Genomic DNA, 24,149 nt, shown 5'->3' with positions numbered 1-24,149 from the left:
AAACAAGTTCAGTGGCAGAACAGAAACAGATCGGAGGTCTCCTGATTACCAGGTCAATTTTCCTTCTACTAGATGCTATATGACCCATTAAAGATGTGTGAAATAAAAAGTCGAACAAGGACAAAACAAAAAAACCTTCTCATTGTGAACCTGAACTGGGCATTTTATTATACAGTATTTAATTAGAACATTTTTAAAAAGAGGTACATGCTACAACTATGCAAGTAATTCACCAATGCTTCTACTCTTGTGAGGAAAATGGTAACACTTATCTTACCTCCAATAATTTAGTTTTTTTAAGAAAATTATATAAAATTTATATTACATAAAAGGATGAAAATGAAAGATTTTGACAGTGATCTCACTACTAACTGAAATCATTAAATCATTAAATCCTTTTTCCATCATTTATGTGAATATGATCCATTAATAAATAGATCATAACTAACCTTATATAAAAAAATCACTTAACTTTAATTAGCAGAATACTCATTTAAATAATAAAATCTCAACTTACAGTTATACCAAATTTTAAAAAATTTTTGGCTTTCATGTCTTCCTTGTGGTTTTTATTACACACTACTTGTATTAAAACAGCCTCATTTTAAAAGAGAAACCTATAGTCAACTATATCATTTAAACAGCCATGTTTAATTTAAATGGTAACAAACTATAAATACTCCTTCCACATATATTATTGTCATGAATTGCAGACTTCAGTGAACCTTGAAGAAACTAAGAGTACCCCCTCCACTCTTCCTATCTCCCTACTTTTCCTTTAATCATTACTTTGCCACACTCAAACATTCTACTTTTCAGTTCTGTTAATGGCAGTTCTAATGAAAACTCTTTCCAACACTTCATTTAACCAATAACCAGTTAGAGTGATTAAGGATAGTAACAGTATACCCTCTCTTATTCACCTGAGTGGTGTTACTGTCACAACTGTGGCTGGATCTTAGTTTCAGACTTAGAAAATATAAAGCCTTTGTAAAGAGAATGTACAGTAATTTTTTTTTGGTTCATTTCATCATATGAACTAACAAAAGAGAAATAAAATATTTTCAATATTATATTGAAATAGACCACATTTATAAAATATAATGAATGACTCATAAACACCATTTCATCACTTATGATAAATTATCATTATTATTTTGGTGAGGAAGATTGGCCCTGAGTTAACATCTGTTGCCAATCTTCCTCTTTTTGCTTGAGGAAGATTGTCACTGAGCTAACATCTGTGCCAGTCTTCCTCTATTTTGTATGTGGGACTCCGCCACATGGCTTGATGAGCAGTGTGTAGGTCCACACCCGGGATCCCAACCTGCAAACCCCAGGCCACCAAAGCAGAGCATGAGAACTTAACCACTACGCCACCAGGCCAGCCCTGAACAAATATTTTTAATTTAAGGTATCATCAAAGTGCAAACTATCAAAAGGATGGGCTTTTAATCAAGCAAAGTAGTACAAAATATTTATATATATATATATACACCAAAGCTGTCTGTATTGGTCCTTAAACTTAAAAAAATCTACTGAAGATAAATTGATACATAAAATAATCATTTTCATTAAGTTATTTGGTAAAAAAGTAAGTTCATGAGAATGATTATAAAGTCAGCTTTTATGTAAAATTTTGTGCAATTTAAAAAATTTTCCCTTCTCAGTATAATGTATTAACTATTATATTTCAACTGAACATATTTCGAATTCAAACAGAAAAAATAATCTGTAATCAACTTAATTAAAAAAGGCATATACATGGGGCCTATTTTCCAGAAATGCAGTTTTACCAAGGGTGTATGATATCTAATTGAAACTTTGTTGACTGGCTAATGTTCTCATTTATCACCATTTACAAAAGACATAATATTGGTCTTACTATCAGATTTAACTGTACTTGAGTGAACATATGTCCTATAGGAGCAACCAGTCCATTAAAAAGATTCCTAACAACGAAACAGAAGCCTCAAGACTTCAAGTGTGTATTAGAACTTCCACATAATCAAAAGCTAATCATAGTATAAGGGCTTTTAAAAGGTCATAGGAGTCTTAGAATGTTTCCTTTGGTGGCAGGGGAGATATCTTTCAAAATGAACCCTACATAAGCATCTACTTAGTAAGACAGCCTCAACAATACAAAGGTCAGGATGGACCTAGAAAATGAAAACAAAATATTGACTAAGTTGACAGATTTCAGACTAAAACTTCTCCACTGTGACAAAAATCGCATTGAAAAATTCGTCAATTCAAGTGATTTGAATTTATTTTTTTTAACTAATTGTTACTTTTCACAATTTTGTCAACAACGATAAAATTATTGAATATTCACAGTAACTTCTACCTATTAAAATAAGCAAGATACAATCTTTTAAAATATTTTGCTATTTTTAAAAGCTCACTAACAAAAAATGTTTATCTTTGAAATGTCTTCTCTCCTATTCCTAGCGGTGCTGCTTTTTTCTGATTCTACCCTTAAAATCTGATATTTAATGCAATCTTTTTTAAATTTTTTGTTTATTGCAGTAACATTGGTTTATAACATTGTACAAATTTCAGGTGTATATCATTATACTTCTATTTCTGCATAGATTACATCATGTTCACCATCCAAATACTAATTACAACCCATCACCATACACATGCGCTAAATTATCCCTTTCGCCCTCCTCCCTCCCCACTTCCCCTCTGGTAACCACCAATCCAATCTCTGTCTTTATGTGTTTGTTTGTTGTTGTTATTATCTACTACTTAATGAGGGAGATCATATTTAATGCAATTTTAAATGCAGAAGAAAAATATACTTAAGGGTATGTACTGAGGGAGTTTAAAATAACTAATTTTCAAACTATAGCACACTATATCACAAAAAAAGACAGTCATTGAAGTACAGGTTTGGCCTTATAAACTTATCTGCATATTTAGAGGAAATTGAACCAATTTTAAATGAGCAACTAAAATCATAAATCATGAAATTACACTTATTTACAGGAAAACATGCTTATGAACAAAGAATGCTACATTTACGTCTAAGGGTGTCACTAGTATTTAATTCCAAAATTCCATCAGTTGGTTTGTATTGTAGAAAATATTTACCTAGCTTGTTTTACATCACTTTTTTTCTGTCAAAAATAAAATACATTCATTCTATAACAATCCAGAAATAATTAGAAATTGCCAACCTGCTAATATTGACGAAGAACACAACTTTGATTCTTTTCTCCAGATTAGGTGGATTAGACTAGCATCTAATCAGAAAACTAACTTAGAATATCGATTTAGACTGAAACAAATTGTTTATACTTTTAAGAAATGTCAAACTATTCAAGAATAAAAGGAAATAAAAGTCCATAACATCAAAATACTCAATAAAAATTTTTTTAAGTGTAAAATTCACTAAAAAAATACACCTTTGAATATTTACTTTTCCTTAAGATAAATTTTATAAAGCATAATTCCAAAAGTAGAACTAAGTAAAAAAAAAATCCCTACCTTCACCACAGTTATAAATCAATAAAGAATACAATATGGAAATGTCCATGTTGAAAAAATTAAAGGTTAATATATTAACTAAATCACATAATGCTGAAACTTGGGGTTTATGCACGCAAGATGTTATAGTAAGTAGTAAAACACAACTTGTTACTTTGAATATTTTCAATTTCCAAAATATTGTATAATCATACAGTAACCCAGCAAAGTCTTTCATTGTTGTCATTTTTCCAGAAAAACATAGACTTATTTTCCAGATAAGATACAGCAAGATAAGTAGCATTGTCATGGTTTCAGGGTAATTACAGTAAGGGTAGCTAAGTCAACTCCAGATTTTTCTAAATAGAGCATACCTTGCACTTAGAAAATAACAAATCAAGACAGATAATCCTTTCGTGAATAGTATCAATTAATCATCAAACATTTCAGAAATCATTTAAAATTATATCTTGAAGTAGATTCTAAACTATTTAAGTTCAAGAGTTTCTTATTTGGAGAAACTGAGAAACTGTATCAGTTCTAAAACATCCATTCAGTCTAACTGAAGTTAGCTTTCCCACCAGACTTTTTTGTGGTATAAGTTTAAGTAAAATATGAGATAAAATACGTTATATAAAAATATGTTCTTTTATCAAATACATTTCTAATTACTATAAGAACAGATAAACTCACAAAGTGAAAATAATAAAGTTCAGTAGATTAAAGTTTGTTTTCGACGTTTAATAACACTGCATTATTACAGACCGTAGTATTCTAGTCTAGAATCAGATTGTTCATTGAAAAAATAAACAACAGATTTTCCATGCTAATATATCCTTAATTTTGCATTAAGAATGTTTTGTTAACTTTATGGCCTAAACAAAATCTAACCCACATTCCACATGAGGAAGGCATTTAGTGATTTACTCTAAACATTATCGATAAAACCTGGAGTTTAAAATCATTTGTAAGATTCTTATATTTTATGCTTACACCAAAGATATCAATATGATAAGTATTATATTTCCCAGGGATCTTCATCTATACTGCTGTCAATTAAGTTAGAGATACTCTAAATACATCATCCCTTTTGCTGACAATTCTCTCAGGACAGGCTAGTTCAAAGATGGCAAGATTCTTCTTGAAAAAAAGCAGGTACTAGTCCATAATACTTAAAGTTCATCCAAATATTTAACTCATTTTCTAATCTATATAATGTCATTTAGTCCTCTAGTTCTATAGTCTTATATTTAAAAATTCCAAGTGATTTTTTTATTGTTATTATACATCCTAAAAACGGCAAAATTCCCAGGTATTGTTCTTGTATAGACTTTTATAAAACAGCAATAGAAAAAGGTAACAATATGTGCTACTGATATGCAGCCAACTTTGCATCGCAGGTTTGGGTTCAAGTCCTTACAAGCTTTTTCTAATGCCACAAGTTTACAGAAATAATCTTCTGATGAAGAATCTTTGACAATTAATGGAAGATGATCTCTTAGATTTCAGTGAATAAAAATTATGTGTTAAGCACTCATTACAATTAATAGATTATTAACATCATAGATGTACTCAAATATACAATAAAGAATGTCTCCAAACATGTCTTCTGTAAAGCCCAGGCTCATAAACATGTTATTGAAAAGTAATTAGCCCCACCTGATATCCTACTATTTTCCTATTACATCACTCCAAAGTTTCAATAATTAAAAATATCCTCTACATATCCTACTTTTCTTTTAGAAACAAACAAATAAAAATATTTATGGAACACTAAAATTCAACATAGCATTTACCGCCTTAGCATACTGCATACTTACTCATGACATTTAGGGTTTGAATTTCCGAGAATTTCTTAGTATATAGGAAAATGCACAATTTCCAAAATAGAAAAATCCATAAACATTTTAAACCATGACATTAATGCATTCTAATTACATTAATTTTCCTCTACTGCGTGCATAGTTTATATTCAGAGGGCTTAAGAGATAAAAATTATATATACTATATATGGAATACACAAATTAATAATATTAAAGGAGACTTTTAAAATTATGTTTGTGAGAATTTAAAATATTTTTTATACAAATATTGCATCGTTTCATGATTTTAATAGACAATGTAATTTATTTACATAGATATATATGGCCACAAACATATTCATGTAATCAGACATGATGGCAAACAAAACAAATAAATAATAGTTTATGACCAAGGATAATCCACATCACACAATATAGCAAGGAGAGATTTTTACCGTAACAATTTTTGCTACATATATCATAATATAAAACTAATTTTATACTTTATTTTTTTAAATCCCCTTAAATATATTAAGCTAATTATTATTTTCCAAATAAACTGATTCCTAGTTGAAAATCTGAAAAAAATGTGATATTTTTCTTACAACTTTATGAATATGTTTAAATTCCCAACGTGAATTCTAGTTTATTTTATTAAATTTTCATTACATAATTGTTTTACTAAAAGAGAATTCACAGATTAAGTCATTTGAACTATGGCGTTTTTCCTTGCCCTCCAGACTTATAGAACGTAACACTTTTATCTCAAAGCACCCTATTCTCCTTAATAGCACTTAATCACAATTGTAATAACTTTAGTATAATTATTTTTAATTTATGTAGTTTTGCCAGAATATAAGCTTGATGAGGGCAATTGCTGCATCTGTCTTGTCTACCCCAATAACTCAGTGCCAACCGCAATGCCCGGCATACAAGATAGCAATGCATATTTATTAATAAATTAATTTATACATTGGCATATTTAAAAATATAGATTTTAGAGCTCTAACATGAAATGAATCACCAAATAAAAATACATTAACACTGTTACTATAGACACAGCCATTTTATGATATATTATCAAAAACTCCATTTGCATTCAAAGTTGGTTTTTTTTTTGCTGAGGAAGATTCACCCTGAGCTAACATCCGTTGCCAATCTTTCTCTATTTTGTACGTGGGCTGCCACCACAGCATGGGCACCGATGAGTGGTATAAGTCCGTGCCTGGGAACTGAACCCAGGCCGATGAAGCGGAACATGCCAAACTTAACCACCAGGCCACTGGCGCTGGCCTGCATTCTAAAATTTTGAATAAAATTTTCAATGTATTCTCATCTAATTACTGATTAAAAGTAGTACTGATTATTCAGTTGATTGATTATCTCTGCACTTTGCTTCTCTTCCATTTACTCCTGGCTTAAGTTTTTGTCTTCTACTTAGTTAATCATATCTCTCCAAAAAAGAGAAGAAAGACAGAAGAAAATAAAATCACTTCATTTCAATTCATTGGTAGAATTAATGGTTTGAAGAGACTCTTTATTGAATTCATATACTATGCTATCATTCTTTGTTGTTGTTGGCAATATTTTTAGTTTCAAAAGTTGTAAATAAATTATTACCAATATATGGTATAATACCTCGATAGCATTTGCTATTAAAAATAAGGAATGGTCTACAAAGACAAACTTTAAATAACATAGTGAGCTTTCTGTAGTACTTTTTAGGGAAGCAAGTATCTCTCCATTAAGGTACTTTAATTTGGGTCAAAAGAACCAAATGTTATATGTTATATATAAATGACTATTTGTGCTTAAATTAGTCCATTTTTTTCCTAAAGAAGTAATCTTAATAACAAAATAATTGTTCTTTTTCTCCAGAATATGTAGAATTAGTTTTCTAAACAAATCTTGAAATAAAGTGTTCACCACTCTAATCTAAATAGGCTCTACACACTGTGAAGTTCACACCAAAATGAGAAAAATGAGGTACAACAAGCACACACGTATTCAAAAAGCATGAAATGCAATGCTCAGGGTCTCATGCTTTCAGTGGTTTTCCAAACCCTGACAAACCTGGCTCAGATTGGTGTTTCTTTTTCGGCAATGGTTTGGCATCACTTATTGTACCATTCACCTTTTTCTGCTGGTCTTCCCATGTAACTTCTAGTATAAATCAAAAAAAATAATCAGAGCTTGTCAGAAACATTAGATAATTTGCATACTAAGAACCTGAAAATACTTCAAGGATCTAAATTTTTTCCCCTAAATTCTCCATAAACTTCAGTAATATGTAGTTAATGTTTTAAATATAGGAATGGGACATTTGATTTTTTTATAGATCTCAAAATCCAAAGCACTAAAATTTATCTCCAGTAAATGCCAAAATTTATTTTCAATAAAATAAATGGAGCCAAGTTTTGAAGAAAACGATAATTAAACCGGATTGACAAATAGTTTTTTTTCTTAGTTGATTTTAAGTAATATTGATTTATTTCAGAAATAAACATTTTGCTCAACATAGTTTTATTGTGGTGAAATGAAATGTTTATATAGAATTAAAAGGCAGAGATTTTCATACATATTAAAAGAAAATCCATAAAGACATTTTAATATACAATAAGAAAAAATGGTTATTTATTTTACTACCTAATCTAGTCCTTTCATTAAATGACAGAAAAATTTATGTGCTATAGGATATTATTTCAATTAAAATTGGTAACGGTTTAGTATCATTGAATATGAGTTACCTGGCTTGTCTAAGATTATTTAGAATTATTTGTATTGTGGTATAATATTTATTCATTCAACAAATATATTTTCAGCACCTACTATAATCCAGGTATGTCTAGGCACTGGGGATATAACAGCAAACAAAATAGACAAAAATCCATGCTCTCATAAAGTTTATATTCTAGTGGGAGAAACAGATTATAACCAAGATAAATGTGTAAAATAGTTTGTGACTTAGATATTGATAAGTGCTAAGAAGAAAAAATGAAGCAGGTAAAAAGTAAATGAAATGTCCAGGGTGTGAGGAAAGTCTGAATAGGGTAGTCATAGCAACCCTCATTAAGAAGGTAAGTTGTGAGTAAAGAACTTAAGGAAGTAAGGCAGTTAGCCATAGGGTTATTTAGGGAGAGGGCATTACAGGCAGAAGAACAGCACGTGCAAATTTCCTGAGGCAGAAGCATGTGTGACATGATCTAGAAAAGCACAAAGGTCCCTGTGGCTGGAGCAGAGTGAAGAGAGGAGAAAGTAGTAGAAAATGAGGTTAAAGAGGTTATGGACTGGGAAGTAGGGGGCGTACAGATCATGTAGGGCCTTGTAGGTCATGTATCAAAAGATCCACTGGTCAATATTTAATCTTAATCTCATAGTAGCATTCATAAACACTTAAGTATATGCACGCTTTTCTTTTTATTCACGTTTCTAAAACTATACTATACTGCAACTTCAAATATAGGTGTTTTTGGATACACTACTATTTTTGGTTACTTATCCTGCTAGAATTGACTGCATTAAGTGTAAGGGTTTTCTAGTTCCTAGACCTGAAATAAATGCTATTAATAATAAAACACTTTATTCTGGTCCAACATAAATCAGCTACTGCAAGGAAACAAACTCCTTGCTTTAGAGTATTAAAGTTACACTGAGGTGTGTGGTTGATCCCCTGATTTTCTAATTGGTAAAAAATCTGATAAAGAGGCAATAGGGATTCCCAAATGGTAAACAATCTGGATAAAGATGCTATATTTCAATCAACTGTTAGTGGAAAGAGAAATCTTTAAACTGTTAAAGAACATACAAATTTTCTTATAAATTCCAGGATTTAAGTCCTCTTTACTGATACGAACAAAGAAACCATTACGCTCCTTCGTCAAATTTAGTCTATAGGAACACAAAAAACAACAGACGAATTTCCTCATGTTGGGGAGTATAATAAGCTCATTAATAATAAAGTATTTCTTGATTTTGAATGATCTGCATTTTTGGTTATCTACCAATAAACAATATGAAAGATTTTACGAGCATTGCAGAGTTGTTCCTAAAATCAAATTTTCTAAAATCCTACACATTTGTCATTCTAAAAAGTTGTTTCACCTTTCACCACTTGATAAATTTTGTGATGTTCCATAAACAGAACACACGCTACCTTTTGAAGTAAGATTGAATGTGTAGAAGTAGAAATGGTTGTTTTGAAAATGGTTCAGCCTATCTGTAAATTGGCAGAAAGCATCTTCTTAAGTGTGCAGGAAAAAATCTTAATACGTAACATGTTTAATTTTTAAACACTTTCTTTGAGTTGACAAACATTTTAGTTGAAGATAAATTGTTTATAGTCATTTGTCTTATGTTGACAGAGTGAAATTAGCAAGTATTTGTTGAAAATCTATTATACGCCAGTAATGAAAAACGTCCCATAACCATAAATTTATAAACATCAGCTAATACAACTATGAAAGAGGACCTAGATCAAAGCTATCAAAGACTGACAGAAGAGATAATAGATATGTTACTGACACGGGCCAGGAGAGGTAGCTTTTAAAAACATTTCTGCCATTTATCAGGTGTATAACCTTAGGCAAGTCTAACCTTAGGCAACTAAGGTGTATAACCTTAGGCCTCTAATTTGTTAAATTTGAAGTGAGAAAGCTGGTCCTGAAAATTTCTAAGGTTATTTCCAGCTCTAAGATTACAGAGTTGCTCTTGTTTCCTATGACTGATTAGTCAGATTTTGTGGAAGATTACCTATACCAGAGATGACGAAATTAAGACACTGAGATTTATAAGATTTTCCACAAGTTCTAAATGTGGCTATTATTAAACTCTATATTGAAACCTCTGTCTATTTTAAAACAAAATTAAAGTCATAAAAAGAATGGAATTGACTACCAACTCATTAATTCACATATCACCCAAAAAACAATGCTAAGAATTACCCACACCTAGCTCTCCTTGAATTTATAGATCATATAATTAAAATGAAACATTTAAAGTAATTAAAAGCAAACTAGTTTTATATCAGGAAAATGTTCAAATTGTTTGAAAGTTGTTTTAGTTACACTAAACAAAAACAGCAAAAATATCACTGAGCATGTAACACCTTAATGATAGTCTTTTCTATTAAAGAACTATTGTGGCAATTTAAAAATAAAAGTCTTCTTAACGTTAAATAATAAAGATCTTAAAATGAAATTTAAGTACAAAGTGCTAGCCCATGATATTGTGCTATCTACTATGAAAGAGTAAAAACTGAAAATCAAAGATACATAATTGGCAGTTATTACTTTGAAAGAACATATGTCAAATTGCTCAGATGCAAACTAGCAATCTATTCAAGCACAGAAAAAAGTTTGTTCTAAGGAGAAAAATTTTTTTTCACTAATACTTTTATTTTTTAAAATTGTATCAAGCAAATATTCAGTTGTCAATTTACTTTGTAGATGTAAAAGCTTAGAGATTGCTTTAATAAGTATTAGATAATTCGAAGAATGCTTTTACTCATGAAAACTTAACTATGAGGTGAGTTTTTTAAGAGATATAAGAAATCCACACGTCTATAAAAGAACTATATTCCAGCTGTCTTCATCGCACCATGTAGCCAATCCTATATCAACACTATGACTGAAAGAGCACAAATTCCTATATTAGCAAGGTTGTATTTGTATAACACTATAGGTTTCAATGTGATTTCACGTTATAGCATAATATTTATATTTGATTCTACGAAACACAGAAAGGACCTTCTTTCAGGTAGTTTCTACAGATAAGAAAACACAGACCTGACTAACAAGGATAAGAACTGAACAGTTATCCTGGTTTACAAACAATTCCACATGTATTACTTCATTTGATTCTCAAAGCAGCATATTGGGAACGAAAGAAATACGCTAAGATTTCCTCTTCTCAGATGAACTAACTTGGGTTAAGGGCCTAGAGTCACACAGTTGGTACATAATAAAGGCAGGCCATGAACCAGGGCTCCCAAATCTGTGCTCTTTCTCTGCTACCATGTCACCTTCCTGAGATTACGTTATTTTCAACAACAAACAGAAGATGGCCTTAGGATAGTATTTAGGAAATCAACAATGATATGGCTTGAACAATGGCTGAAGTTTGCAGAAAGGTATGAGGTGGAAGGGGGTTCTTTCCTAAATCTGATTAGTAAATTGAGACTTTGGAAGTATAGTGGAAATAAAATGAGCAAAAGGGGAAGAAAAGTAAAATAAGGAGAAATGGCCTCCAGGAAGGAAAGGAAAGGTTAGAAAAAGATATTAGAAAATATTTGTTTACAAGTACTTAATTTCTACAACTGATTCACTTAGACTTGTGGATTTGAATGGAAAGGGAACCTTTAAATGCATTTATTCCTCTTGGTTGCAGTCTCTGTTCTGGTTAGGGCGATCATATGGTGGATGACTGAAACACCCTAAATGGTCCTATGCCCTCAGTCTTTTCTCTTCCAAGCCCATCTTACTCATTGTCACCGAGTTACTACTCTATAATACAGATGTGATTGAATGCTCATCCTGCTCAAAAACATATGATAAATTCCTTGCTATTTTAAAGTATCCCTGAATTTCCCCCATATTAATTTTGGTCAATTAGTCATTCATCTAAGTTGGTAAGGAATGCTATATTTAGGAAATATTCACCAATGCCACTATAAAATTCATTCCTATCCAGATATGAATCAAATTTGGAAACTAAGACATGAGTACTGGGACCCTAGAAGCATTCATGAGAATACACAGAGGCAACAAAGCAAAGCCTGTCCACACTCTGTCACCCTAAATGCTACCCAATTTCTAGAATGCCGACAGACTGTCAAAATTATTTTATTTTTGGTTCCTTTGTAACGTGTTTTGGTTTTTTTCCCCTCTTCCTCCTCCTTTCCTCCTTCCTTTCTTCATTTCTTTCTTACCTATAAGGTTATCTATATTGGAAATAAATAAAGTAAGCAACTATATATTGAGAAGGCTCAAAGAAACAAAATATTTTTCCTTCCATCTCATGTACCTTTAGGGATGTGACTTTTTAAGGTAGTATGGTAGGGGTTAGTCTATAATCTCAACAACAGTGAATGACTCACTAACAGCCAATTAGGAGGTTGTATCTGTTAAGTTTTCAAAAACAAACAAAATTAACAAACAACAGTAACAACACAAACAATAAATTGGAAACAAAACTATTTGAGACTTTAAACTATATCAGCCACATCTCCAAAATATACAGTTTCTGATAAAAATCCTTATAGGATCCTTTATTTTACAGAAGAGGAAACCAAGGTCCAGAGAAATTAAAAGCCTTGCCAGAGGTCATATGCTTGGGATAGAACTTCCAATAGAGTTCTCTAATCACTATGAAACTTGAAAAGTCCTAGTGGTTTAAACAGTTCTCTGACTTAGAGAAATGGATTCTAAATATTTGCATATTGACTTTTACACATGGACTGAAACATGTACAAATATATTATTAGCAACTTACGCAATAACTTATGCTGCAATCCAATCTGATTTATTTCCCCTTGGTATTGTTTCTTATGCAAGTTATGTGATCAAGAACAGCATCAAGATTACTAATTTCCTAAAAACTACTAAACAATATGTACTGAGTAATTGGTTCAAGGCGATGATCATAATCAGGCTTAATTTTACTTTAAATCTGAAGTTTTCAGATTGTGTGCTGAAAAAACAAAATTATAGCAAGACGTCACTAAGAAATAATAGTAATAATAGCCAACACTTATCTGGTACTTATTATGTGAAAAGTATTGTTCTAAGCAATTTAAATATATCAAATTACTTAAGAAAGTAAATTTATAGTGTATCTACATAGCAAGTAGTGTTTTTTAGAATAGACTTGGGGCTACTTCAAGGCAGAGTTCGCCATTACCACCGTTCCAAGGTATCAAGTGCTCTACAACATTTTTCAGCATCTCTCTTCCCACATCCGACTTTCTCCACTCACAGGCTCTAACTTGCTTCCTATGAAGATTTGTATGTGACAATAGCTCAGGACCGTACCCTCAGGAATATTTACATTTTCCAGTGTTCTGGAAAGCCTGAAAGCTGTATATTATTAATTAAGCCATTAGAGACTATCATAATATGACATACTATGGCAAATAGTGGGAGAAATAGTCAGGGTTAAAAATCTACTCAGAACCCCTCAAAACTTAGCTCTTCTTTATATGTATAACAATCCTAAGACCTTTTATGTAGTGACATGATATAAAATAACTTACCAGCTATGTTTTATTTGTTATTATCATTATGTTATTATTTTTTTTCTTAGGAGCTCCCTCAAAGCGAGGAATATATCTTACTCATCGTTGCATCCTCAGTGACCACCTAGTATAACACACTGAAAATAGCAGATATTGGTTGAATTGAATGAAACAGTCGGCTAACGTCTAAAATAAAACAAATGGTTGAAACCCATGCAAGGAGAGTGTCATTTACCTGAAGAGGTGTAGTATACAAATGCACGAGAGTGGAAGTCAGACTAGAGATCTGCTACTATGTGGACTGACGAAAGCTAATTATCGGGGGCTGCCCAGTGGTGCAAGCAGTTAAGTGCACACACTCCACTGCGGCGGCCCAGGGTTCACAGGTTCGGATCCAGGGCATGCACCGTCGCACTGCTTGCCAAGCTGTGCTGTGGCGGCATCCCATATAAAGTAGAGGAAGATGGGCACGGATGTAAGCTCAGGGCCGATCTTCCTTAGCAAACAAAAAGAGGAGGATTGGCATCGGATATTAGCTCAGGGCTGATCTTCCTCACCAAAAAAAAAAAAAAAAAAGAAAGCTAATTATCCTCTAGAATTCTGCTCCTTTATCAGTAAAGAAAAGCAGTTTTAATAAAAGATTTATAAGGTTCCTTCCAAATCTAAAAGTCTTGATGCTAAATCTAGGAGTCAAGCCACAGAAAACGAATAGATATCTTGGTAAACTATAGGCAGATGGTTCAGGGCCAGATGGCTCCACATAGCCAATGGGCAGATTTAGATTTAGAAGACAAAGACTGAACACAAAGTTTCCCACACATCCTTCATGTATTCTCTTCCCCTCAACTTTCCTCTCGACTCGAGATTTTTATTTCTTTTCTTCCCTTTACAGCCAAACTCTTTCAAAGGTGTCTATATTCACTGTCTCCACTGCTCTCTTCTTCTTTAAATCCACTCTCATCGGCCTTTTACCCCCTATAATTCCATCAAAACTGCTGTTAATGAAGGTTAACACAATGATTTCCTACTTGCTAAAACTAGGGATCATTTCACACTCTTGATAATTCTCTCCTGCTTCAAGTACTTGCTTTACTTGCATTCAAAGACACTGTATTCCATGGTTGTCCTCTTATCTCTCCTCCTACCCTTTCTCAGCCTCTTGCTGCTTCATCTCCTCAACTTCTAAACATTAGAGTAGTTCAACTCACAGTCCTCGGACCTCATCGTCTAGCTATCTACACTTGTTTTCTTGGTGATCTCAACCAGTCTCATGGTTTTAAATCTCTCTTTTTATAAGGATGACTCCCAAACTTGTATCTACAGTCCAAATGTCTAACCTGAAACCCAGATCGTATTTCAAACTGCCTATTTGACATCTTATCTTAGATGTCTAATAGCATCTCTAACTTACCATATCCAAAACTGAGCACCTGATATTCCCACAAATCTATTCTTCTCAAGCTTTTCCCTACATCAGTTACTAGAAATTCCATATTTTTCCAGTTATTCAGGCCAAAAACTTGAATGTCATCATTGAATCTCTCTCTTTCTCGATGTCATCATTGAATCTCTCTCTTTCTCCTTGTCAGGTAATTCTGTTGGCTCTATCTTTAATACCTAGCCAGAATCCAACTACTCCTATCACTCTGGTCTAAGCCACCATCACCTCTTTCCAGGGTTATTGCAAAAGCCTCCTAACAGTTCTCCCTGTTTCCAATCTTAATTCTTTCAGGTTATTCTCAACATAGCAATTAAATTGATCTTATTAAGAAATAAATGGTATTGTGTCACTTTAATCAAAATCTTCCCATTACACTCAGTAAAAAAGAAAATCTTAACATTGATCTATAGGTCATATATGAGTCACCCCCACTCTCTTTCTAACTACACCTACAACCATTCTCCACCTTGCTCACTCTGTCACACTCAACAATACAAGCTTGCTCCCATTACAGAGCCTTCACATTTGCTGTTCCCTCTGTCAGAAACACTCTTATTTTCCAGATCTTCACGTGATAATTCTGTCACTTTATTCAGGTCTCTGCTCAAATATTACCCAGGTGAGACTGCTTCTCAGAATACATTATCAAGAGTCATTTACCCTACTCTCTTGAACACTTTCTATCCCATTATCCTGATTATTTTTCTTCTTTGTACTTGTCTGAAATTACACGGTATGTTCTTTTATTTATGGTTTGCTTCCCTCAATAAACGTAAAGATTATGAAGGCAGGAAGCTTGTTTGACATGTATACTAGTATATCTCCAGCACCCAGAACAGAGACTGGAACATAGTAGGTACTCAAAAATTACTGACAGAAAGAATGAATAAATAAATTAAAAAAATATATAAGTAGCTAGAACTTACCAATTATGCTGTTCTTTGAGTTTTAATTTATAGTGCTATGCTATGGAATAAGCACAGTCTCATTTTAGCTCATTAGAGGTATGAAGAACCAATGTATTAAAAGGGATTGGCTTAGGTAAACAGTCATTTGAGAACTCAGAACCAATTCCATGTACTAAAGAATTTGACCTTAATACAGGGTTAACAGAGAAGCTCTGGCTGACTGATCACATAGCTCACTAATTGAAGGGCAATGTACACTATGTCTTTTCCAAAATGATACGTGGGCACTCCATAGCAAGATGTAGAACAAAGCTATCTTCGTTATTTCCTCCCTTTGCATTTTAAATCAGCAGAGAAGATGTGGATAAATCCACCACTCAACTCAATCCTTGGGCATTTCCAACACATGGTTACAGCTGGAATTCATAGTTACCTTTTTTATTCATTCTGAATATATAAGAGTATACATATTCTTTTGTCTCTCCCAAAAGAAAACAGCAAAAGGAAATATTAGATACCTAGACCTTAATTACAGGTAGACCACCAAAAGTTAAACTAAATGAAAACAAGAGTTAGCATATGTAAAATATACAGAGTTCTCATCTTTCAAATTTTTATACATTAACTTCTTTCTAGGTCCAACTATATCATATGCAGGATTGGTCTACATTACAATAGTGATGTTTTGCAGTGGAAAGGATTTTTATATAAACAATAAAAAATAAACTAATAATGAGTGTGAGTGAGGTCCCAATAATCATTGTGAGTACAACCTTTACTTGCAAGATCAAAGGAAATAAGAAAGCAGAAGAGCCTAGAGGTGAAAGATTTAATAGTATGCAGGGCCAACTAGAGATTAGGAAATTAAAAAAGCCTGCTGAGAGTACTTCTCAGTTAAAATTTTTAGCTTAGTGACTTCATGTGAAGCAGATACTATCCTGATACATTTAAATGCACTTAAATACAAAATGGCATTAAATGTTCTTAAAACTTGTTGCATCCTAATAATTGACTGAACATTTAAGAAGATGTATTTACTCTTTCAGATCACTGACATATATTTAAGTACATATGAACATATACCTTCATAGCTAAGCAAAAATAATGGAGATCAAGAAATAGATAAAAATGACAAATATGTAAATATGGACTGAGAGCTCATTTAAATTTTTATTGTTTTATGAAGACTATTCATATTTTACAATAGTTGACAGTTTTATTTATTTTGTGACATTATTTTCACTTTTTTATAATATCCTAGCATATTTTAAGAATTTTTTCCTTGGAGTGGTGTTAATGAATAATTAACTCTCCAGAGCAAGAAAAATTATAAAATTATTTGAGTGTTAGGATGGCTGGATCAAAATGTCTGATAAAATAAGTGTTGGCGAGGATGTGGAGAAAGCGGTACCCTTGTTTACTGCCAGGGGGAATGGAAAATGGTGCAGCCACTTTGGAAAACAGTCTGACAGTTCCGCTAATGATTAAACATAATTACGATATGACTCAGCAATTCCACTCCTAGGAATATACACAAGAAAAGTGAAAACAATTATGTACACAAAAACTCGTACACAAATGTTTACAGTAGCATGATTCATAATAGCCAAAAAGTAGAGGCAATCCAAAGGTCCTTCAACTGGTGAATAGATAAACAAAGTGTGGCCTATCCACACAATGGATCTTATTCAGCCATAAAAAGGAATGAAGTACTGACACATGCAGATTGCTGGCCACCAGGGGCTGGGAAGCAGGGAATGGGGAGTGACTGCTAACAGGTATGAGACTTCTTTTGGGGTGATGAAAATATTCTAAAATTGATTGTGGTGATGGACGCTCAGCTCCGTGAATACACTTAAAACACTGAATAGCACAGTTTAAATGGGTGAACGAAAAAGCAGGCATGAAAATCCAGCTGTCTTCTGGAGTCTTCTGTGAGGCCACATAGTAAAAAGATTTGCAAAAATGTAAAACAAAACCACTCTTCTTGCTAATTTTTCTTGTTTGTTTTGGAAAATAAAGTTATCTTTCATAAAAACAAAACAAAAAAATTATTTTAGTGTTAATTAGGTCTAACTAAATCACTGAAGCACAAAACTATTCATTTCTTAATTTGGCCCAATAACAAGGCAAAATTGTTATGATATAGAGAAATTTTAGAATGTTGACTTTTTTTATGTAACTATTTTAAAATGCTGACATTCTAAATCAACATGTGTAGCTATAGGTATTTGATTATCAATTACTACAAAACATATATACAGTCCCACTGTTTTTGACAGAACATAGTTGTGGTGGGTTACAGAATTAAGTCACCAATTATTATAGAAAAACTAAATCTAAGTATTAAAATCAATCATCTTTTTTTACTAGCCTAGGTAATATATTAATTCAAGTGTATAGAAGCATGAAAAATCTACAAATATTATAAATGTTCGTTTAATATTGTTGAACTCATAATTCAGTTCATTTTCCACTTTAAAATTTTGCTTTAAAATATTTTTAAATAGTTCAATTTTAAAACAATTTCTGGATTGAAAAATATCTGTTGTGTTTTTCTAAATGCATGATAACATGACCTTTTTCTAAATGCATGATAACATGACCATCACTATTTTCCTCAGAATCCTACTCCTTAACATGACCAAAAAGCAAAACTTCTGATTTTAATGCCATGCATTTCAATCAAATAGAATTGTACCAGGATCCAACAATAAGGTAAGTATTTTAAAGACAAATTTCATATTCAGAAATATATTTTAAAAAGAGAAGATGCTTTAAATATTGGATAACTTAAATTGGGACTAATACTTATATTTATGCTTATTTAATTTAAGAAAGCATATTCACACACGTCACAAATGTCAATACTGAATGTCTAATATATAGAAAGGCACTATTAACTTCATATTAAACTTGCCTTTTTTCCCATTATTAGGTGGGCTTGGTGTTTCTCCCTCATTGTCTTTGTAACAGTGAAAACAGACAATAGTGATTAATAACTAAGGTCATTAACAACCCAAATAAAAACCAAGCACACTACAAAAGATGACATCACACACGGGAAACAAATCCATGCACTAAACGTGACACTTCACATTAATGAACACAAGAGTAAAGTATATCCTTCCTATCCTATAAGAAAAGTAATAAAAACAAAAATAAAATGAGGAATAATGGATATAAAATGAGTCATTTTATAATAAGTTAGAAAGATTGTATTTATGGTTTTATGCTAATTTAAGAATTGTTGTAATTCACTCATTAGGTTAATTTTGAGAATAAACCGTAGGCGACAAACTGGTTCAATTAATGGCCTTCTTTGTCTTAATGAAGTTAAAAATAAATAAAATTGATATTGACTACTGCTGAAGTCCCCAAGCTAACGATATCCTAAAAAATGACTACTGTGGAAGCCAATTCACGAACAGTGTGAAAGCCTTTAAGTATTCGTATGGACTAGAATGACAATATATAGGAATGGGCAAATAGGAAAACATTAACTGTACAGCTAAATCAAAATGAAATTCATTCTTACAGTATTTCATGAAAATGTTATTCTTATCGCATTTCAGGAAAATGGAAAATGTGTGACATTCTAGTATTTAGTATACTAGATATTCAGAACAGAGATAGTTATATATTTCTATAAATATGCATCTAAACTGGTCTTCACTTTCATTATTAGATGCACTCTGATGATTTTTCTCATCTTTATGACATTAGAAATGGTTACTGAAAATTAGCAACTGCAGCTTAAGAGTCTTCTATCTTAAAGTACAAACACCACTGAGAGAATGTAGCCATGAGAATACATCTCACACACAATATACATAATGGCATGCTTTCATACAATGGTAAAGGAGAGAACAAAAGGCACACAAAGTACACTCTACTATTCATGAATAAAAAATGATGAGTTAAACATGATAAAATTAGATCTAAAGTTATTCTGCATTGTTCAAAGAAATTTAAATTTTTTAAAAACTGACAGCTATGATAAATTAAGATTCAATTCTGAGTTTCAAGAGAAAATCTGATAAAAGAAGTGTATGAATATATTTACTGATTACATAATATTCTAAGTTTTAAAATCCTTTCATAAATATTCTGACACAGAAAGTAGCAAAAATCATGATACATAAACATAATAGGGACATAAAAAACATTAAAACGAAGGATCTCCATACCATTTAGAGGGAGGTCTCTTTGGGGAGAAATAATAAATACTAGAGAAATATTGAGCTGGGATGAAGAAGAGGAACCGATAGTTAATTATTCTTATTTTAGGAAAATAATTTTATGGATAAAATGATGATAGTCTCTGCAAGTCTAAAGAATTAAAATTTGGGGATTTATATTCAGCTCTATATTTACTTGTAATTTGCCTCTACAAAATCAAAATTATTGAGAGAAGAGGCTAGGACTTCAACATACCGTTATTCAGGTAACACATGGTAAAATATAGCATTCTAGTAGGTACTCAATAAACATTTTTCAATAAATAAATGAACAATGTAAAGCTGGCTAAAGATAAGTACAAATCTTGGTCAGAGGCATGGTCTATAATTCTAGTTTGATTTAAACATTAAGGAAAATTTCAAATAGGTAAATTAAATATTCTGATAAGTTACCTAGATAGCTTATGTAATATCTCTCTATTAATAAAATTAGGTAATTTATTTTAAAATTAGTACTGAAAAACAATTTGTTCTTCATTGTGCGTTTATCAATTTGGAGTCTCAAGTCTTGTGTGAAACTGAAAAGTCATGCATCTACAACATTCCATGATTGATTTTAGACACACACCCGCCTCGACCTCTTCACCCCGCTTTTCTGCCCCCTGCTCTTCCACGTGCCCAGTTCCTTCATCGACTTCTGTATTTTCACAAGTAAAAGTAAGGAAAAAGATAAGACCAGATGTACATAGTTGTTACTCTTAAGTGAAACAAAACAAAAAATTTCAAATTAGTCATGATATAATGAGTGATTATAAGGAGACTAATAGATTATTTTTCATGAGTTTCTGACATGTTATGGAAGCAAATGAGTATACTATTAATAAATTATCACATCGTTTCCTTTTATGATGGCTTCAATTTGTAAAAGAAATTGTAGCCCCCCAAAATATTGCAATATGTGATAACTGTGTAAAGCAGGCAAAATGTTTTGTCTACAAACTTGGTATATGCTTAGAAAAATAATGTTATATAACTTTTCTCCTAGAGAAACAAAAAATAATATTATAAACTCTTTTATTTTCAAAAAGTCCAGTACATCAAAATTAGGGGAAAATAAAACAATAATAATCATGCCTCACAGTTGTTCAGTACATTGCACTTTCCTTACATTGCTCCTATTGTCTCTGGTTCTCAGACAGAGAGAAGATGGCTAATACTGTACTGTTATCAAGACCAACATATATAAGGTTTCATTTAATTAACAGACTAAAATACAACATCACCAAAATCAAAAGGAATTAAATTAGGACTTGCTCATTTTTTAGCTGTTGAACAGGATTAGAAAATAAACACATTATTACTTTGATTCTAAAATAATGCCATTAAATTATTGCTTCTGACAAATTTTTAGGAGATAATCCAAACATAATTTGATTTAGACCATCAATTTTGGGTTATGTACTTTTAATTTCAGTTAGAAGTTGAAGATTTCTAAAAGAGATATTATAAATCTCCTTTAAATCTAAAGAGAATTACACAATTACGTATCTACTGAAGTCTTCATATCAACATTTATGAAAACACTGTTAAAATCATCCATACTTTTAAGCAAAACAAAACCAACAAAAACCAAAAAACCCTTTTACTTCATACTGGAAAGGATAAGGGAGGTTTTGGCTCTCCTCTCTTTCATTTATAAAAATGGAAAAGTCACAATTGGGGACACTAAAGGAAAACTGTGGTTTTAATAGACTCTACAGGGTAAAAAACAGATAGTAAAAAGAATGTTTCTTGACAAGCTCATTAAAAATTTCCTCAATCCTGACTTTCAGTAACAGCTCTATGTCAGTTTTCTGGTATATTTATTATTATAAAGAATGGAGCTACTCATGTCCCAATAGACTATTGCTATAAAAGATATTAAAATTGAATTTTTAAAAAATTGTGACATAAACTATGTTTCTGACTTCTCATGCCAACAAATGATGTCAAAATTCTATGTTTAAAAATCTTGGATGGGGCCGGCCTGGTGGCGCAAGAGGTTAAGTGCACGCGCTCCCGCTGCAGGGGTCTGGGGTTTGCCGGTTTGGATCCCCGGCGCGCACCGACGCACTGCTTGTCAAGCCATGTTGTGGCGGCGTCCCATATAAAGTGGAGGAAGATGGGCATGGATGTTAGCCCAGGGCCAGTCTTCCTCAGCAAAAAGAGGAGGATTGGCAGATGTTAGCTCAGGGCTCATCTTCCTCACAACAACAACAAAAACAACAAAAAGTCTTGGAGAGACAAAAAATTCCATATGGACTACAGAACTTTCCTTACGAAAGTACTTTTAAAATTATATATCCTCATTCTTATGCAAATAATTGAGAACTATAGAAATGCTGGGAAATCTTTATATCAGGCAGCATAACAGACCATTAGTCACAAGAGCACTAAGTTGCTTAAAATCACAGTATATAGTAAATAGAAAGGACCACAAAATAGAAGTTAATAATCATTCAACTACAACCAACACAAACACAACTTGTTCCTAGTTATATAAGGCAATGAAAGTACTGCTGCCCAAATGCAATGCACTTAGAAATTTCTTACAAATAGGTTATAGAAATATGAAAATCAATATAAACATATATGGAAAGATAAGATTATCTTAGTGGTACTTTATACACTATTTGAAGTAGCTTTTCAGTTTTTAAATAAATATTTCATGCATTCATTCAACAAATATTTATTGAGGGCCTATAATGTGCCAGGCATTATTCTATATGCTAGAGATTTATCAGTAAATAAAAAAGACAGTTAACGATCCTTTAAAGTTACAAAGTCAATTTCAGAATTCTAAAATTAGCAGAGGTATTTTTATTGTCCTGTAAAAGGTATGACACTCCATATATCACGACTCAATATTTTTTCTTGTGTCATAAAACTACATATTTAACTTTCCTATACTATAAGCAGTGTTGCTACAACAAGAAAAATGATGTGGGAAATACAAACCATAATCACCATCTAATTAAAAAGACTTTCTTTTCTAGAAAGCCAAATTTAATCATTAAAAGATCATCATAAATACAAAATGAAATATATGATGATAAATACAACTAAACTAGGTATACATCCTCAACGACATAAACACAGACTGCAATTGATATCTTTGGTTAAAGTCTTGCACAAAACATAGAATTCCACTTAAAATGTAAATTAAATTTTTTAAAAAGAGGAAATTTTATTTTGTCATTTAAAACAAGAAACTCTGCATTCTTACCTGACTAAATAAAAGAAATTTAACTCCTTGGCATAATTTGCAAGTAAAATGAAAGTCAAATACTTTATTAGAAATCATAAAACAAAATAATTTTACTGTATATAAAAGTCTATACAATGGAGGGACATCAATTGCAGTTGGGTTTATTTTTGCTTACATAGCCCCCCAAAAAGGCTGTCAGCACAAAACAAACCCTCCTTTATGTACAGACCTTCATAAGGTTCTATCTCCTTGACTCCATTGTCTAGGAAAAACAAAATAAAAACAAACAAAAAAGGGAACCAAAGCACAGGGGTTAAAAACAACAGAAATTTCCAAAGGCACAGAACGTATCATCTATTAAAGAAGAGTTAAATGATTATTTAAATATATATATTTTTTTGGCAAAGCATTTCTAGTCATCAAATAAAGGGATCATTTGAAAAATGAGGCTAAAAATTATTATAGTCTATCATCCATGCTTTCACAGGTCCTTTACCCAAGAATTTACAGATGTTTGGGGAGTGTGTTCATCTATGTGTAAGCAAATAGTGCTTCTTATATAAAAATTTGAAAGTATTAAAAATATCAGTACAACATGCATCTTCTTTGTATATTTATGATTACCTTTTTCTGGTACTCCAGTTTTGAGAAGGATCACCATTGTTGTGCATCAGCTAACCAGTCCTTTGCAGTGTGTGAAAATTGATTTGGCTAGTTACTAATAAACTTTACGTAACTATCAACAATTACATAAACTTAGTTGTAGCAAAGAAATATCATCCAACTGCTTATTTAATAGGATTAAGTTTACTTTTTAAAATGCATTTATTCAAATTTGAAAAATGTGCAAGAGCAATAATGGTAGG

The 24,149-nt window shown here is 31.9% G+C and overlaps 1 protein-coding gene across 8 annotated transcripts in view; it reads right to left on the bottom strand.

The window, feature by feature from the left end:
- RIMS2 (regulating synaptic membrane exocytosis 2) overlaps nucleotides 1-24,149 on the bottom strand; it is a 618,814-nt gene that overhangs the window by 186,129 nt on the left and 408,536 nt on the right. For 4 of the 8 annotated variants that reach the window (XM_058564761.1, XM_058564763.1, XM_058564762.1 and 1 more), the window contains one exon: nucleotides 23,513-23,545. The exons of the other annotated variants lie outside the window; for them this stretch is intronic. In XM_058564761.1, the coding sequence (XP_058420744.1) occupies nucleotides 23,513-23,545 (33 nt within the window). The remainder of the gene's footprint in view (nucleotides 1-23,512; nucleotides 23,546-24,149) is intronic. 8 annotated transcript variants of the gene reach the window in all.

This window comes from Diceros bicornis, chromosome 21, assembly GCF_020826845.1.
Source record: "Diceros bicornis minor isolate mBicDic1 chromosome 21, mDicBic1.mat.cur, whole genome shotgun sequence".
Lineage (NCBI taxonomy): Eukaryota > Metazoa > Chordata > Mammalia > Perissodactyla > Rhinocerotidae > Diceros > Diceros bicornis.
The sequence above is the reverse complement of the archived record's forward strand: the minus strand, read 5'-3'. Positions and strand labels throughout refer to the sequence as shown.